Genomic DNA, 20040 nt, shown 5'->3' with positions numbered 1-20040 from the left:
CTAGATTTAAATTTAAAAAAGGGCTTTCTCTGGTGGCAAGTCAGCTCCCACTGGGGCAGGGTGCAGCCTTGCCAGGCCACAGAAGGAGACAATGCAACCAGTCCTGATGAGACCCAATAGGCTAGGGTCAGATAGAAGGGAAGTAAGACCTCACCTATCAGTAGACTAGGGAAGGGCATAGGAGGACTATAGGGAGGAAGAGTGGGATTGGGAACAAATGAGGGAGGGGGACACAGCCAGGATACAAATTGAATAAATTGTAATAAATTATGATAATAAAGAAATTTTAAAGATTAAATATTCTTACATTGACTAGGGAATGCTTCAGAATAGCCATTTCTATTATCAATGTATTTGTTCTTTACTCAAACTTTGTATGAGTTATAAAGTATAATGTAATTATAGAAACATGTATGCTACAATTTAAATTACATAATGCCTATTTCTGGTAAGACTTGGTCTGTAGAGTGATAATTTATATACTCTGGAAAGAGTTTTAAATTTTTATATTCAACATGGACTGATTTGGCTGAGAGAGGCGCTAAGCTGGGCATGTAACAGTAAGTTACTGGTGGCCAGTTCAATAGTATGTCCCATTATCAGAAAAATTCTAGTAGGTTCTTCCCTAGGAACATGACCTGTGTATCCACAAGTTTGGGGCTTTGGTAACTATTATAACTACAAGCTATGGGTTCCATCATATATAGTAGTCATTAAACATAACGAGACAGTAGTTAGTTAATCTCAGGACATTCATGCTATTATTGTACCAATGGTCATATCATGCCAGGCAGGCTGCTGTGGTAACTCACAGGCTGCATGCCTGGGTATAGCTAATGATTGATTTTCCCCTCTTGTAGCATTCATAGCACCTTCTACACCATGAAAGTTAGGCAGTAGTGATGAATCATCCAGGTACATAACTTATCTTGGTCCTTCTTTCTTCTATGCTTCAAGTGTATGGTATACTCAGTAATAGTATTTTACCATTAAGTTCTAGAGAATAACAAGAAGTACTGGCAATAGACTTTTTGGTTTGTGGTCTATGGAATCAGCAGCAGCATGAAAAGATGTAATCTATATTTGGCACTGTGTTTTTTCAGTCTCTTTATTTGTTATCTTGTGGTTCTAGTAGGGGCCTAGCCATATCCTCTTAAGAAGAACTCCATTCTAACAGTTTTATTGATGTGTATGTATGTATATATACATAAACACACACACACACACACACACACACACACATATATATATATATATCCTGCATATGTGAGTAAACACACACATATGGAAGACTATACAGTGGCAGTAGTCCATATAAGTTCTTTGAAATGTCTTTAATATTATTTACATGCTCCACTTTCCCAAATTTAAATTTCTCTTTTTTCATTATTCCACTTTAAATTGTCATACCACTACACTCTACTTTCTTTCCATCAATACCTGGCTCTTTAATCACCTTCCCCTGAGGGGGAAACAGCCTTGCCAGGCCACAGAGGAGGACAATGAAGCCAGTCCTGATGAGACCTGATCAGCTAGGGTCAGAGGAAAGGAGAAGAGGACCTCCCCTATCAGTGGACTTGGAGAGTGGCATGGGAGGAGATGAGGGAGGAAGGGTGGGATTTGGAGGCAATGAGGGAGGGGGCTATAGCTGAGATATAAAATGAATAAAGTATAATTGATACAAAAAATAAAATTTAATTTTATAAAACCCTACCTACCAATAACCTCCGTATGTATCAAGAACCATTCTAATTTTTTATGACTATATTTTTAATTGAACCTGTGTATGACATTCATATAGTATTGATCTGGTCTGTCTGGTTATCTTGGCCATCAGTATCTCTAATAATTCTACATAAATGTTAAGTTCGCATTTTCTAGTGGTAGGAAAACTGTCACTGATATTTTAGAGGAAATTATTTAAAACTGTAGATTTTTGATAATATATCCATGCTCACAGTATTAATTCTGCCATTTACTCATTTTTAGAAGTTTGATACATCTCAGAATTCTTCATTCACCATATTCCTTCATGGTTTTTTAAATTTTCAATGTAGAAGTGTTTGACCACTTAAGTTTATTACTAAGTATGTTATTTCATTTTTGGAAGAGAATGTAAGTAGGTTTTTTTTCCCCCTTATATTTTCTAGTGAAAATTCTTGCTGGTATGTAGAAAAGCTACCAAGACTTATTTTTATTCCATCTTTCTATCTTTTCACACTCTTATCTGATGCAACAATTTTCTGGTGGTATTCTTCTGTGTCCTTGAATTATAGAATCAAGTAATCTGAAATAGTGATACTTATAGAACTTACTTTATTACGCCCCCTTTATTGTAATTTCTTGTTTTATATTTCTAGCATTGATTTCAAGCAAAATATTGAGCAAGAGTACAAATTGGAGAATAGATACCCTTGGAATATAAAACCGTATTATTTTTCCATTTAGTGTAATGATGGCATTATTTTTATCATGGTTTGCAATTTTCCCAGGTTTACTAGGGTGTTTATCATAAAAGGATAGTCACATATGTAAAAAGCCTTCTGCACCTCTACGGAGATAATAATGAGATCTGTGTCACTTTGACTCTACCTCCTACCGTATCTTACTGATTTAGGTTTTATTAGTGGTATTTACATTCCTTACATGAAAATTCCTTAACCATGGTCAATAGTCATCTCATCCTATGTTAAATTATGCTTACACGTATTATACTGAAAAATATGTGCTGTGGTTGGCCGTCTGACACATGTCTATAGTCCCAGAACTCGGGGAGGCAGAGTCAGGTGAGTATCAGTGAGTTGGGGGCCAGCTGGTCTACAAAACAAGTCTGAGACAACAATGACTACACAGAGAATCCTTGTCTCAAAAAAAACGGAAAAATAAAATGTGTGTGTATTTCTCGCTCTCTCTCTCTTTCTCTCTCTCTCTCTCTCTCTCTCTCTCTCTCTCTCTCGTGTGTGTGTGTGTGTGTGTGTGCGCCTCTGTGCTTGACAGAAAAGAAATCATTCATAATTTTGTAGTTTTTTTTTAATTTTATTTTTTTTATAATTTATTCGCTTTATATTCCAATTGTAGCCTCTTCTCTCTCATATTCTCCTGGTCTTTCCTCTTGCTTTCCTCCATTCCCTCCCTTAGTCCATTGAAATGGAGAATCCGTTGCCTTGTCATCTGACCTTAGTTTATAAAATCCCTCAGAACTGTCTGGATCATCTTCCTCTGTGACCTGTCAAGGCCCATTCACCAGGGGGAAGTGATCAAAAAGCATGCAATAGAGTTTATGCCAGTGACCACCCATGCTCTGCTTACTAGGAGTCTTGACTAACTGGTATTTGCATCCTAAAACAATTTTTAAGTTTTAAAAATTAATTCTTTGGAAACTTCATCCATCAATTCACTGTGTCTTTACCACGTCCACACCATGCCACTCTCCCTCCCAGCCTTCTTGAGGCTGTGGAGTTAAATATCAATTTTATTGGCTTGGCTGTGCTTTCACTGTGAACCTTGTTTCCTCAGGACAGTCTGGATTTCATAAAGCACTATGAACTTTATATTTCTTGTTATGATACAGAGATTTGTTAGAGTTTAAACTTTGATTGTAATAACTTGACTTCCATTACTTTCATGTGAAGCGATATTCTGAGTAATGAACGGATATGAACTGTTAATTCTTTTGCATGTTTAACAGCTATTGTTTGTTATAAATTTGATAGGGGCATGCTAACTTTGTTGACTGGCATTCTATTTAGTGAATAAAAAATAGGCTTTTAGATATGAATATTTCTAAGGAGAATGTTTTTTATTATGTAAAGAGAGACACACCCACAAATACATTCAAAGGTATAAAATTACAAGAAACTTCTCAGCAATGGGCTGTCATGGACCACCTTCAAAGCAGACAGGGTGCACTTAGCAACCTTTCCTGGTTACTTGACACTTCAGAACTCTGAGATGATACATAGTGTGGGATATACTAGTTTTTAGGCAATTAAAAAGGTTGTACATTGCCAAAAACTTATAATATTTGTCATTTGACTTTAAGAATGGGAGATAGTCCCAGCTGGGAAAGTTTTCTTTCTTCTTTGTTTTAGGATAGGCCTATAAATCAAAATGAGAGTACGTTACTTGTTGAGTATATTAGAGTTCCTCTCTCCTTGTTTCTTACTTGTTCAATCAGAGAAACACATTCAGAAATGTACTGCTTCCATCAGAGTAACAGGTATTCATTTATCCAGGCCAGGAGATTCTCAAGCAGCCACTCGTTTAGAAAGGATGCTTAGGACTCATCTGAATTTGTTCTTACATGTAATGGATTAGGAAGAAACTATGTCCTTTCAAAGCAGAGAACTAGAAAATTTCTATTTGATTCTGGGACATTGGAAGAGCTGGTGTCAAATTTTCACTCAGAAGACTCCTCCTGCATGTCCTTTGTGTTTTACAGAAGCTGATATGCACCACTATTTTTTATACATTTCAATCAAGTCCATTTTTTTGTGACGATTATGTATGAATATCAGATGGTGATTTAATAAGCAAAATCAAAAGATGACTGTGTTAAAAGGAGCTGAGCTCTTTTCACTCTATCCAGGAATAGTGTTCTCTAAGTCCCTAAGATTAGCAACTGTTTTTCATTCCAATCCCCCTGGTGGTTGGTGACAAGAAGAATCTCTGAGAGGGTTGGAGCTGCCAGCAACATCTTAGAGCAGCATTTCTTGCCTATTCCAATGTTGTGAGCCTTTAATACAGTTCCTCATGCTGTAAGCATCAACCGTAAATATTATTGTTGCTACTTAACAGCTGATATTATGTGACTGTAATTAATCATAATGGAAACATCTAATATCCAGGATCTGATAATCTACCCCTGTGAAAGGGTCATTTGACCACCAAAAGAGTAATAACCCACAAGTTAAGAAACACTGTCTTTGTAATGCTGGATTTGTTTGTTGCGTCTAAAACAAAAAGGGGGAACTGTAGAGAGCTGCGGAATGCTATGCCTTAAAGATGGAGCTGGTTTCCGCCTCCCACCTTCCCGATGGTGAGTGCTCTCTGTCACGAACAACTCCACATTTGGCTAAGGCCGAGGATCTGGCTTGCTTCCATGTATGTGGACCTATCTGCATTGCCCCCGTGGCACGCCTGGGTTGGCTACCCAGAGGCTATTTAAGCTGTGGGCTGGCTTTCCCCGGGGTCCGAGGATTGTTCAATGTTCCTGAATAAACTGCATTGAAAAAAAAAAAAAAAAAAAAAAAAAAAAAAAGAAACACTGTCTTACAAGAAGACTGCTCACAAAATCAGAATTCTATGTCTCACTCTGGAAAAAGAGGTATTTCAGATTTTTTTTTTAATTTCTAGAAACTATCTCTTTTATGAATCAGAATATCTAATGGGAAATTTCTCACCTTGGTGAGTATCCATCTAAGATCATCCAGGATTTCTCTGTTGTTCTCTTCCATCTCATTGGCTTTTGAAAGGATAGTTTCAGGAACCCCTTCCATGGCACTCAGTTCAAGCACCAGATGATATAGAGGGCTGATCCAGGCACCCACAGAATTGATAATAATTTTTACATATCTTTTGGTCTGAGAAAACAAGGTAGAAACATTGCATTTAAAAATTTCAGTAAGGCAGGTTGTTGCATGTAATGTTCACATGAAGAAGCTAAACTGAAACATGTTTTTAACAATATATATGACACATGTAATATAAATATTACATGGTGTGGAATGTAAAGTTTGAACACTTGTCTAATTTCTACAAAATAAAATAAATTATGATGCTTATAAATGAGCATTTTTCTGAGATAAGAATTCATGTTATGTCCTGCTTGTTAAATTCAAACACCTTCCTCTGTAATGAGACATTTGTTAATTTGGTTATTTGTCTATCAATTGGTAAAATAGGTCTTTCTGGGACTCACTAGGTGCCAATAACATTTGACTCAGGAAAGATAGATGGCTCTAACCAGAGAAAGTGGCTTAAATCATTTTCACTCAGAGATTCATGGCTTTCATTAATGTACACATGTATGATTTCTAGGTGAAATTAATAAATGAGAACAAACATACAGTGAAGAGAGTGTGGTACTCCTTTTTGTGCTTTTCCTTTGCCTCTGAAAAAGCAGTAACTTTGTTGGCCTGAATATGTGAATAACTATGACAGAACATTGGCTTTAATAATAGAATCCATGAAAATCACAGCAGAATTTTGATTCTCCAGCATTTAATGCTCATGTATGATTTAAACTATTCACTCTACTGATGTTTCTCAGTTTCCTCCGTGATGATAAAAATTAGAGTAGACTAAGTCCCATTCATTACACTAGGAAGATATAAATGCCATTGAAGAAAGGAGCAGGCAAATAGTGATGGCAATAAATGGGAACATGCTGTCATATGATTCAGTTTGAGATCTGCAGTTGAATGGAGTGCCCACTTGCATTCTTAAATTCCAGGCAAGCGTAAATATCTTGTAAAACTTTTCAAAACCTCCATTTCTTTTTATTAGTTACTCAAGTAATACCACTCTCATTAAGTTTTTTTGTGAGGTGCAAATATAGCAATGCTAAGAGAGTACTTTTTGACATGTCTACAAAAATTGGACCTCTAGGGAATCATTTTCTTCATATCTTTGTCCCCATTTTCCCTATTGTTGTCATATAATATCCCACTTAAGTCATATTCCTATATTATATTATAGGGAGTCAGAATGAGGAGATGATAGCAACCATAAAATAGAATGAGTGTGATATGTAGACAATATCACCATGAATTGGGGCATACTAAGAAACATAATGCTAGTATTTCACAGAACTATTTTCTCTTCTGGATTTCTGTTAAGGCATAGAGAGTCACAGAAAGAGAGGGAAATAGAAAAAATAGAAATAAACATAGAAATAGAGCCAGGACATATAGAGAAGGACTAGTGCTCAGTAATACAGCCATGAGGAACACCTTAACAGCATATAATGAATACAGCTTCATTTCCATCACTTATATATGTGTGAATATATAATCAACAAATAGCCAATTTAGCTCAAAGTGTTCTAAAAAGTAGTAAATAAAATTTCAGTGTCAAGTCCTCCCTAAAATACCATGCTCTAAAAGGACTATTTAAGAATTTGCTATACTGTTAATAGCATATTTCATTTATTTATCAAAAAATAAAACATACTATTTATGCTTTCCTCCAATTTTCCTACATGCATGATTATTGCATCTATCATAATGCCTACAATAACCAAAAACAGCACAAATCTAGTGCGTTGCCTCTGATGTTTTGTGAAAAACCCATGAAGGAAACTTACTTTTATATTTGTTTGCTCAGTTCCAGTAGCTGTAGGGTTTGTGATATTAGAATGACAGGAAATTTTGGCTGTGAAAGCAGTCTGATCCCTCTTATGCACTCGGTCAACCTCAAAACAAACACAAAAATTTATTTAGATTTTAGAAATTGTTTAAATGACTTCATAACCAGAATATTAAAGCATTTTGATGGCTATATAAATTTTAACAATAAGTACTTCATGAATGCTGATATTAACAAATTAAGAAAGTACCCATCACCTTATTCTGTGTCTCATATATCTGCATCTTAATGTGGATTCTCACTCTAGTTGGCCATACCATGTCTCATTAATTACTGAGACATTTACTTATTTTGTTAGATTTTTGAGATTAAATTTCTAACTACACTTACCCTTTCCCTTTACTGCCTCCCTCCATGTGAGCCACAAAACAACCCTTGCTCTTCAAAAAAAAAAAAAAAAAGACCAACATTAAAAGGGGTAAATTTATCAAAACTAAATGTTTTAATTATCATCTTTCTGTAGTATTGCAGCACAAAGCCAAATCACATATTTATCAATCATTCTATTTTCTGTCGATAAATAATGATATCTTCTTACCCGGACATCATAATTATAAATTCATTAATTTAACATTGCATAAATATAGCTGTGTAAGACAAAGATGATAATAGTTTTAGAATGAAATTTTTTGCATTGTGACAATGTTATTCATGAAAAATAGAATTTTCTATAGTAAACTATAGTCATCAAAATTATAAAACATCATTAATGTTATGTATTAATTTTGAATGATTAATGAAATATTAAATTTGTTTAAATATATAATTTAGAATATCTTAATTACTTCTAATAATCACCAATTTTTGGAGGTTTAATGGATTACTGTGAAGGTTAGGAAGTTGAAAAACTGTCAGTTAAGAATAGAAACTAAAAATACTGTGTGATGCTTTCTCATTTAAGTTGCAAACATTGACATGAGGCTGCCTTTGGGAAGCAGATGGGAAAAAGTTAGGTACTTACAATAATAGAAAATTGACTGGAAGAGAATTTGTTGTAGAACTGAGTCATGTAAAGGAAAAAAAATAACATTCAGTCAATAATAATATTAAAAAAACAATGAAGATGAAGACATGTTTATTGCAAACAGAGACACATTCTCCTGATATTCAACATACTGAGTGTTTGCCTATTGTCTCTTCCTTTGTATTTTCTGACCTTGAGAAATGACATATAGAAAGGAACAGATATTGGACAAACTAGAGCACTGAAAACCTTTAAATCACATTTCCCAATAGGGGTTTTCTTGAAAGACTAAATTTTCTTTCTTTCTTTCTTTCTTTCTTTCTTTCTTTCTTTCTTTCTTTCTTTCTTTCTTTCTTTCTTTCTTCCTTTCCTCTTCCCATGATTTAGTTTACCTGTGTTCCAAATTTATAGTCTACTGCATCACTGCAATACACATCTTCTACAGTGAATATTTGCAATGTGCTAAATGAACATAACCGATGGAAGTTCGTGATCCTGAATACACCAATGGAAAATGAGGATACCTTACCTGGGCAAATTTTAAAGGTTTCTACCATAGGTTTTTGTTTTTTATTATAGAAAAAAAAAAACCTAAAAACTCATTGGTTTCTTTGAAATTTCCTGAAGCTGTGCATTTGACCCTGTGCGTGTTTCAGTAGCTCCTGGGTTCTTTACCTTTTAAGGTGTATTTCTCATATTTGGGTCATGATACTTAATGTCTCAGATCTAGAGCAGTTCAAACATTAGCAGGAAGGTTGAGGTACTTACAAATTCGTCATGTAATTGATGAACAAGGTTATGGATTGTTTCAGCTTTGTTGATGGCATTGTTAAATGTTTCCACAAGGGGCTCCATACAGCCTCCATTTTCAGTATGACATGTAAGAATTGATGCAGCTTTCTCCCACAGCAGCAGGTTTGACATCACCAGCAGCAGCAGTGTCCCTGCTACATAGAAACAAGAGCCACTTAGGGATGATACATTAATCTGAGGTTTCCAATGCTCAAAAGATTCAGTAAAGTTTTATATATACAAATTTTGCCTTATTGTGTGACTTGGTATTGAATATGAACAGCTGTTCTGTTTTGTTTTGTTCTTCCATATGAAGGTTAGGATTGCTCTTTCAAGGTCTGTGAAGAATTGTGTTGGTATTTTGATGGGGAATGCATTGGATCTGTAGACTGTGTTTGGTACGATGGCCATTTTTATTATGTTAATCCTACCAATCCACCAGCATGGGACATCTTCCTATCTTCTGACATCTTCTTCAATTTATTTCTTCAGAGACTTGAGATTCTGGTCATACAGCTCTTTGACTTGCTTGGCTAAAGCTACACCAAGATACTTTATATTATTTGTAAGCATTGTGAGGGAGATTCCCTAATTTCAAACTCAGCCAGTTTGTTGTTTGTGTTCAGGAGGGCTGCTGTTTGTTTGTTTGTTTGTTTTTTGAATTAATCTTATATCCAGCCACTTTGCTGAAGCTATTTATCAGCTGTAGGAGTTCGCTGGTGGAATTTTTGAGATCCTTAACATATGCTACCATATCATATGCACATAGCATTAATTTGACTTCTTCCTCCCTGATTTGTATGCCCTTGATTTATTTTATTGCTCTCCCTAGAACTTCAACTACTTCATTGAAGAGTTATGGAGAGAGTCGGCAACCTTGTCTTATCCCTGATTTTAGCGGAATTGTTTGAGTTACTCTCCATTTAATTTGATGCTGCTAATCAGCTTGTTGTATGTAGGCTTTATTATGTTTAGATATAGGTCTGTATCTCTGATTTCTCCAAGACTTATAGAAAGGGATGTTGGATTATCCCTTCACTTATCATGAAGGGATGTTGATTTTGTCAGAAACTTTTTCTATATCTAATAAGATGATCATGTCATTGTTTTTCTTTCAGTTTGTTTATATGGCAGATTGCACTGAGCAATTTTCATATGTTAAACTATCTCTGCTTCGGTTGGATGAAGCCAACTTGATCATGGTGGATGATGAATTTGATCTGTTCTTAAATTTGGTTTTCACATATTTTATTGAATATTTTTACATCAATGTTCATGAGTGAAACTGATCTGAAAATAACTATGGAGTGTTTGTGTGGTTTAGGTATTAAGGATACTGTAGCTTCATAGAATAAATTAAGTTTCTATTTTGTGGACTAATTTGAGGAGTATTGGTATTAGCTCTTTCTTTGAATGTCTGGTAGAATTTTGAGAGAAAACAATCTGAAAATAGTCTTTTTTTTTTTTTTTTCTTAGAAGACTTTTGATGACTTCTGCTATTTCCTTAGGTGTTACAGGACTGTTTAAATTATGTACCTGATCTTGATTCAAGTTTAGAAGAAGAAATCTATTCAGAAAATTGTTCATTTCCTTTATATTTTCTAATTTTGTGGAATATGAGCTTTTGAAGCAATACCTAATGATTTATTTTTTGAAACCCTCAGTGTTTGTTGTTGTGTTCTCTTTTTTGTCTCTGATTTTGTTAATTTGGATAATCTCCCTCTGCCTTGTAGTTAGTTGGCTAAGGGCTTGTCTATTCTGTTGATTTTCTCAAAAAAAAAAAAAAAAAAAAAAAAAGCTCTTGGTTTCATTGATTCTTTGTATTGTCCTATTTGTGTCTAATTTTTTATTTCAGTCCTGAGTTTCCTGTCAACTGCTCCTCTTTGTTTTGTTTACTTCTTTCTGCTCTAGATCTTTCAGTCGTGCTGCTAAGTTGCTAAGTTACTAGTATGGGATCTCTATGCTATGAACTTTCCTCTTAGAATTGTGTTCATTTTGTCCCATAAGTTTGAGTATGTTGTGCCTTTATTTTCATTGAATACTAGAAACTTTTTAATTTCTCTCCTTATTTTTTCCCTGACCCACTGATCTTTGAATATGTAGTCTTTAAGTTTCCATGAGTTTATAGGCTTTCTATTATTTCTGCTGTTGTTTAGCTTTAATCCATGGTGGTCTGATAAGATACTGGGAGTTATTTCAGTCTTCTTATATCTGCTGAGGCTTACTTTGTGGCAGAGTATATGGTCAATTTTGAACAAGGTTCTGTGAGTTGCTGAGAAGAAGGTTTATTTTCTTGTGTTTGAGTGAAATGTTCTGTAGTTATCTCTTAGGCCCACTTGATTCATGATGTCTGTAGTTTATTTTTTCCTCATTTAGTTTCTGTATTGAAGATCGATCTGTCTATTGGAGATAGTAGGGTGTTCAAGTCTCCCATTATTAACACGTGGGTTTCAATGTGTGATTTAAATTTTATTAATGTTTCACTTATGAATGAGGGTACCCTTGCATTTGGGGCATAAATATTCAGAATTGAGATGTCATCTTGGTGGATTTTCCCTTTGATGTGTGTGAAGTGTTCTTCTCTATCTCTTGTGATTGATTTTGTTTTAAAGTCTATTTTATTAGATATTAGAATGGCTACTCCAGCTTGCTTCTTGGGTCTGTTGGAGTGCAAAACTTTTTTTTTTTTGTCAGCCAGTTACACTGAGGCTATCTTTATTGCTGTGATGTGTCACTTGTATGCAGCAGAAAGATGGGTCCTGTTTTAATATCCATTCTGTTACCCTATGTCTTTTAATAGGAAAGTTGATGCCATTGATGTTGAGAGATATTAATGACTAGTTGTTGTTACTTCCTGTTATTTTGATGTTGTTGGTGATAGAGTGTATGTGCTTCCCACCTTAAAGATTTGCTGATGTGGGGTTATTTCCTGTGTTTTCCTAGGTTTAGTTGGCCTCCTTGGGTTGGAGTTTTCCTTCTAGTATCTTCTGTATGGCTGGATTTGTGGATAGGTATTTTTAATTTGTTTTTGTTGTTGAATATCTTTTTATTTCTCTCCATGCTGTTTAAAAGTTTTGGTGGGTATAATAGTCTGGACTGACATCTGTGTTCTCTTAGTATCTTTAAGATATCTGTCTAGGCTTTTATGGTGTTTTGAGTTTCTGTTGAGAAATCACATGTAATTTTGATATGTTTGCTTTTATATGTGAGTTGGTCTTTTTCCCTTGTAGCTTTTAATATTCTCTCTTTGTTCTACACATTTAGTACAAAATACATAATGAACTCAAAAAATCAAACAAGAATAAACAAAATAACCCAATTTAAAAATGGAGCAAAGAACCAAACAGAGGAATCTCAACAGAGGAATCTCAAATGGCTGAGAAGCACTTAAAGAAATCCTCTCAGAGCCATAAAGACATAAATGGTAGTATATACTCACTTATAAGCCAATATTAGGATAGAATATAGGATAATGATACAAAAATCTACAGACCTAAAAAAGCTAAACAATATGGTGGACCCTAGGGAAGATGCTTAATTCTCATTCAGAATGGCAACTAGGAAAAACACCAGAAGCTGTGGAAGAGAGAGAACAGGACAAAGGCTACCAGAGAGGTCCTCTAAAAGGCTCCACCCAACAGGAAATGGAAGCAGATGTTGAGAATCACAGCCAAACTTTGGGCAGAGTGCCTGGTGCCTTATGGAAGAAGGAAGATAAGGATAGGAGGACCTGAAGGACAGGCTCCCCACAAGGAGACCAACAAAGCTAAAAACAGTCTGAGCCAAGGGTGCTATACAAAGAATGAAGCATCAACCAAGGACCCCTTGCTTAATGTAACCAATGGGCAGTTCAATCTCCATGTGGAGCACCAAGTAAGGGGGGCAGGAACTGCCTCTGTGGACTGAGCTGCCTGCTCTTTGATCACTTCCTCCTGGCTATGTGACCTTGACAGGCAAACAAGGAAGTGGATCCAGATAGTCCTGATTGCCTTGATAAGCTAGGGTCAGGTAGCAGGGGAGGAGAACTCCCCCTTTCAGTGTACTAGGGGAAGGGAATAGGGAGGGAGGGTGGGAGAAGGAGTTGATGAGGGAGGGGGCTACAATCTGGATTTAAAATGAATAAATTGCAAAAAAATAAATAAAAAGTATTTTAAAAACTATTACAAAAACAAAAGAAGAAATTCTCAACTTTCTTAGTAATCATGGAAATGTAAATCAGAATGTCTCTGAAATTCTCACACCAGTCAGAATGGCTAAGAACAAAATCTCAAGCAAAGGCTTATGCTGGTGAGGGTCTGGGTAAAGCAGAACATTCCTCCAATGCTTTAAAATCAATCTGGCATTTTTCTAAGAAAATTAGAAATAGAGCTACCTCAAGATCCAGCTATACCACTCCTATATCCAAAATATGCTCAACTGTATAACAAGGGCATTTGCTCAACCATTTGCTCATAGCAACTCTGGATAGCTCATACTAGGCAGAATCTGAAAACAACCTAAAATCTATAGTACTAAAGATTCTAACCAACAAAGAAGACCCTTTATGAAGATGCTCATTCTTCATTCAGAAGGGCAAATGTAATAGACATCTGAAGCAAGAGGATACAGGGTAAAGGACAGGAGCCCACCACAGAAGGCCCATGAAAGACTCTACTGATCAAGGTACCAAAGCAGAGGCTGGCCATCATAGCTAAACTTTGGTCAGAGTGCATGGAATTTTATGAAGGAGGAGATAGAAAGACCTGGAGGGGACAGGAGCTCCCAAAGGAGACTAAGAGAGCAAACAAACAAACAAACAAACAAAAATAAACTGGAACTTCGGGACCCTGTGGAGACTGATACCCCAACCAAACCAAGGACCATGCATGGAGAGAACCTAAAACCCCTGCTCAGATGTAGCCCATAAACTCAGTCTCCAAGTTGGTTCTCTAGCAAGAGGAGCAGGGTCTATCTTAGAGCCTGAACTCAGTGTCAGGCTCCCTGTTCACTTCCCTGTGGGGGTTTAGCCTTGACAGGCCACAGAGGAAGACAATGCAACCAGTAGGGTCAAATAGAAGGGAAGAAGGACCTCCCCTAACAGTGGACTAGGGAAGCGGCATAGGGGGAGAAGAGAGAGAGATTGGAAGGGATTGGAAGGAGATGAGGGAGGGGACCACAGCTACAATACAAAGTGAATAAATTGTAATAAGTAATAAAATTATTTTTTAAAAAGTAGAATCTGGAAACAACCTAGATGTCCCTCAGTGGAGGGATAGATACAGAAATTGTGGTACATTTACACAATGGTAAGACAAGGTAGGAGAAGGGACACAGAGAGTTAGGTGGGTGGAGATCAGACCTGATTTGAGCAAGGGTAGGTTGACAGAAGACCTGTAGAGAAGAGAGTAACTGAGGATGGGGAAATCTCAGGGAGACTCCTGGAAAGGTATGAGGGGGTTTCAAGCAGAGACTCCTAGTAGAAAATACCATAAAGACTGAAGAGGATATCCTCTAACTCAACTAGTTTTCTAATAAAGGATGGTGAACAAAAAAAGCCAACCAGAAAAACTTCCACCCAGAATTTACCCTGCCTAGGAGATGTGCAGGGAGAAAGCTAACGCAGATAGAGCAGAGATTGATTGAATGCACAGCCTATGCCTGGCCCAAAAAAGACCCACCATATAAAAGAATGCCACCACCTGACACTATGAAGGATACTTTGCTCAGCTTGCAGACAGGAGCCTGTCAGAACTGTCCTCTGAGAGGTTCTACTCAGCAGAACTTCAAAAGAGATGCTGAGACTCACAGGCAAACATTGATGCTTAGGCGTTCTTGGGCAATAGTGGGAGGAACAAGAAAATTCTCTGCAAGTAACAGGAGCTCTGCAAGGAAAGCAACAGAGCCAACTGACTAGAGAACAAAGGGGTTTGCTGACATTGAAGCACTAAGGAAGGACCATGCATGAATTGTACCTAGAACCCCTACAAAGATGTACCAAATGGGCAGCTTAGGATTCAAGTGGGTCCTCTAGTAAGAGCAGTGAGGACTGCATCAGACAAAGACTCACTTGGTAGCCTTTAAATCTTTTTCCCCTGGTGAGATTGCCTTGACAGGCCACAAGGTTAGAGGATATGTTCAGTCATGATGCCACTTGATGAGCTGGAGGGAGAGGAGGGAATGGAATGGGAGGAGGGAAGGGGCTACAAGGATGTAAAGGGAATAAAATAAATAAATGAGAAAATATAATAAATTTGTCAGTATATTATACCAAATCTCAATTTGGTCTGTTTTCTTTTCTCTTTAAAATGCTTACTTTTAAAATTGTGACATTAATCAGGCTTTCTTCAACCTCAAAATTGCTACTCTTTAGGCACCACAACAGGAAACTTACATGTAAGGCTGCAGGAACATCTTAGAGTAAGGGCCAAAGGTCCAGAATGTTTATTTGATTATTCAATACCAAATAGTCTGGCGTAAAGTCATAGACATGTGAGCAACACCAAATGGATTAAACAGGTTGTTTATATGTTTACACACATCTATAAGTAACAATAATGATGTTTTTAAAAAAGTGCTGAACTTGGGAAAGACCATAGGAAAAGGTTTTTGAAGAGTTGGATGAGTGATATATTACAATATTTATGAATGAAATTCTCAAAAAATATAAAAATGTATTCTTATTTCATTTAATAATTTTTGTTATCATACTTTTTTCTACAAATATTTCCTATAAAATATGGTGCTTTGTCAGCTCTTTTTTTGTGATACCATTTGGCTTGCACTAAACTGGAAACATATAAGACACAATCTGCCATCTTTCTCTACTTCAGTTTTCAGAATGTAAAGCTTATTCAGCTTTTTTTCCCATAAGAAAATTGCTGAAGAGTACTTACAATCAAAACAGTTTCTTCTGCCTTGAGATGAGATGAGTTGGACCCACTGACCTTTACAGCCTCAGTATTTTCCAATTTTGTAAATTCCAAACATTGTCCTTTTGTACTGTAGCATTTGTTCTGGAAGGTATGCTGTGCATTGGGAAATGTTTAATGATCCCTGTCATTTCTACTCATTGGAAACCAGCAACGCTTTCCTCCTCCTCTTCCTCTCACTTCAATAGAGAAAAATCAGACTATCTTCAAAATTGCAACATGTCTCAAGCTAAAGGATGTTGAAACTACTTATACAATTGTCTCTTGTGCTCTTGTACAGTTGCTTTCAAAAAATAATGTTAGAAATATGAGAAAGTTCATGCTGAGTTTTACTCTTGGTAAACTGTGAACAAATATCTCTTCATGCCAGATTAAATATCAAAGATTCCTAAGAACACCATTAAATCGAACTCAGTGAACAACTTAACTGGACCTTTTGACACAGAGAGGCATAAGGGAGAATTCACTTACAGAAGTTAAGTTGACTCAATGGCAGCTCCATCACGGAAGAGGTCCCAAGCAGGATGAGTGCTGAATCTGGAGAGCTGCTTCACTGGAGTCATGCTTTTGGCTAGTTTCCTCCTACTTTATATTCTAGCGGATAACCCCAAGGGCATGCAGAGCCATACGACAGCAAGAAATCATGTTCATTCTTGAACGATGTCTGTCTATCTCCAGGGAATGTCAACAGTTTTATTATCACATTCTTATCTGTTTCTGGAATATTTCTTTCTGCTTGTTCCTACGTGTTGCTTCTTGTCCAAGATATTGTGGAGATCTCTGAAGTCATCTCAGGGCCTGATGATGAATACTCATGTGAGACCAGAAGAAAATTTTTGTTCATAATCACTTCCCCTTCCTTAGACTCTTGTATATTTTTTAGTATTTCTTTCATGATGTTTATGAACAGAGAGGGATTCCTTCTTGAATATTTGACCACTATGCCACAGCATTAGTAAGTTATCCAGAGTGTTACCAGAATCTCTTCCATTAGTTACTGACTACTGTAAAGAGTGATTTTCTATAAACTAAGCTGACAGGTATAATAATCTACATATATAATTTTGATATTTAGAAGTCAGTTTGAAAGATATCACATATATTTAACAGAAAAACTCTTTTAATTCCTCTCTAGATCCTATGTCCTATCAAGCCAATGACTGTGCATTAGATGAAAATATCAAATATGGATTCTTTCCTTGGAATTGGACTTAATTATCTCAGAAATTCATTGCACCAAAATCAAAATAGTTGTGCCTCTATTTCCCCGGTAAGTATAACTTTATACACATACTGCTAGTACTATCACTTGGGCCATAGTACCACTGGTTACAATTCTCTAAACTCAACTCCATAGTGGCTCCCAGATTCTGGCATCCTGTCAATACAGAGGGATCTTCCATCCCAATGCCAACCAAATGTACTCATATTTTGGAAAGTAAGTATATGCTACCTAAATTTAGGCCTGGTGTGCATTCAAAACAAGATACAACTGCAAGAATGGTATGAGGGACTTCAGAAGCTTGACCTTCGAATAGCTCTTTGGAAAGGCAACTCTGATTTCAGGGTCACCTTGATCTCATGGATTTAATTCAACAAGCATATGGTTCTCAGAAAACCCTTTTCCTACATGTTTATAAACACTTATAGTTTCTATAACAGATGTCTTCTGTATCCTTTCAAATACTTCACCAAATGTGCAGAGCATGTAGAGGTTGGATTCATGTAAAGAAATCTTTCCTTCATATTCTTCTTGATTAGACTACTTTATCACTGTTATAAATTTTTCTTACCTATATTACCGGCAAGGGAGATTTTACATATTTTTCCATTTTGGATATTTTAAAATTTCTTATGTATTATTTATTACAAATTATTCACTTTGTATTCCGGCTCAGGCCTCCTCCCTCTTCTCCTCCGATGCCCCTCCCTTAGTCCACTAATAGGGTAGGTCCTCCTCTCCTTCTATCTGACTCTAACCTATCAAGTCTCATCAAGCCTGGCTGCACAATCTTTCTCTGTGGCCTTCTATGGCTGCACCCTCCAGGGGAAGGTGATCAGAAAGCCTGCCACTGAGTTCATGTCAGTTTACAGCCCCTCAGTGTTTTTAATATTTTTATCTTACAGCATACTCAGAAAATATATGACACAAATATGTTCCCATTGAAAAATAAGACTACATAACAGAAAGATTCCTTAGGGTTTTTCAAGAGAAAAAAATATGTGAAATCTAGCAAACAAACAACAAACAAAAATCACAACTATTTTGTCTGAATTTAGACAATATAATACATTAATTCTTTTTCAATGATTAATTTATTTTATATATTAAAACTACATTAGTTTTTTACTTGCATGTATACCTATGTCAGATCCCATAGAATTGGAGTTACAGACAGTTCTGAGCTCTTATCTGGGTGCTGAGAATTGAACCCAGGCCCTCTCTGAGAAGATGTAGTTCGATTGCTGAGTCATCTCTCCAGCCCTAATGCCTTAATTTTTATATTCTCAATGAGGCACAGTTTTAAATCTCAACACTGTGGTATTTCTGAAAGTAGATGTGTGTGTACACATGTATACATATATGTGCAAAAAGGTATGTGTGTACACATATACATGTACTTGTATAATATACATGTGTTTAAAACATGTCTATGTACATGATAATATGTACATATGCTCATATATTTATACACATATATATTAAAACATTGTATATGATCTTAAATGCCTATTATTGATTCTTTCTTTAGAATTGGCCTTAAATCATATGAGAAGTTTGTTCACCAGAAAAAATTATACCACAGCTCTCTGAATGACTAAACCTTAATGCTTACAGCTGGAATTATTACCTGGGTCAGTAGTACCACTATTGACAATTCTCCACAAGCCAACTCCAAAATGGCTTCTGGATTTTTTAAAGTAGATCTACACAGTGTGTGCTTCCACCTCAACCTTAGCCTAATTTTCATGACTGTCATCAGCACTAAGCCCCGACAGTTAGTTCAGGTATACATTTAGAAGTAGATGCAGCAGCATTAATAGTTTTAGTGGCCCCTGAAACCTGTTTTTCAAATAAATCTTATGGAAAGAATCTGGGATTGTATTGAATACATGGGTGGTTCTCACAGGTACTTTCACCTTCCTGTATGTTCTTTCTCACAAATTATTTAACAGCTGTCTTTTGTATCCTTCCCGGTGTCTCACCAAATAAGTAAGGTATGCAAAGAGTTTTGTAATGGAAGCTTTATAGAAACTCACCATTCTTTTAGACCAATATTACCCTCTTCGGGAAACCATACATTAACTTCCTGAATCTGCATCTAAATGAACATTAATCACACGTTAGCATTGGTGTAACACATCATACACAAGCCTAAAGCATATATCAGTTGTTTCTTCCAAAGCACATTGTTGTGTAGTGTAGTATGTATGGAATCATAACTTCTATTCCAAGCCTATAATCTAATGACAGCATTATGAATTACGTAGGTTGCTACACCTGGGACTCTGTCTTATGATCAGGAAGAGACGGCATCTGGCTAAGGGTCAAGAAGGAGCAGAGCACACTCAGAACTTCCAAACTTAATGTCTGCCCCTCTAGATATAGTCTACTTTTGGGCAGTATCTTGCTGGCCCCATCCTCTGAAGTTGTTTATCTGTCAACAGTATTTTGGGAAAGGACTTTGGTCAGTGTGAGTAATCTTTTCCCAAAAGACAACCCTTTCCTCAGCCACAAAAGTTCATAAATTTCACAGCTTCAAGCAAATACATTCCAAACCTGATGTGCAGCTTGGGTCCTTACTGAACCGTCATGCCCAGCACCCCTATCTATGAAGGAGAGAGTACTACACAGAGTACTTTTGGAGGCAGACCTAATTGCCTACCCTTAGAGCAAATTTTATGTTCCATGATCTATCTCCTCATTCTTCCACTGTTGGCTTTAGCCCCAGTGATTTTGGATACCGAGAATTTTAGTCCATGTGGCAAATTGATAGGGACTCTTCC

General features: G+C 36.4%; 1 protein-coding gene across 1 annotated transcript; it reads right to left on the bottom strand.

The window, feature by feature from the left end:
• Positions 1-3909: 3909 nt before the first annotated feature.
• On the bottom strand, positions 3910-16534 carry LOC110541836 (prolactin-8A9-like). Its single transcript, XM_021628538.1, has 6 exons — positions 16504-16534; positions 9101-9279; positions 8330-8368; positions 7307-7414; positions 5403-5582; positions 3910-4098 (listed from the first exon to the last, which is right to left on the bottom strand). Exons 1-6 carry the CDS (start codon positions 16532-16534, stop codon positions 3910-3912), a joined length of 726 nt encoding a protein of 241 aa, XP_021484213.1.
• Positions 16535-20040: the final 3506 nt, after the last annotated feature.

The sequence above is a fragment of the Meriones unguiculatus genome, chromosome 19 (assembly GCF_030254825.1).
Source record: "Meriones unguiculatus strain TT.TT164.6M chromosome 19, Bangor_MerUng_6.1, whole genome shotgun sequence".
Classification (NCBI taxonomy): Eukaryota; Metazoa; Chordata; class Mammalia; order Rodentia; family Muridae; genus Meriones; species Meriones unguiculatus.
This window is presented reverse-complemented; position numbering and strand designations above follow the sequence as displayed.

Bases quoted from the DNA above. Each gene is read 5' to 3' on its own strand.
- LOC110541836 (XM_021628538.1), bottom strand. From the start codon at position 16,534: ATGGAGCTGCCATTGAGTCAACTTAACTTCT. The intron at 9,280-16,503 runs GTAAGTGAATTC...GTTTCTATGTAG, and splicing joins ATTGAGTCAACTTAACTTCT to CAGGGACACTGCTGCTGCTG. The intron at 4,099-5,402 runs GTGAGAAATTTC...TTTGATTTATAG, and splicing joins TTAGATGGATACTCACCAAG to GCCTATCCTAAAACAAAGAA.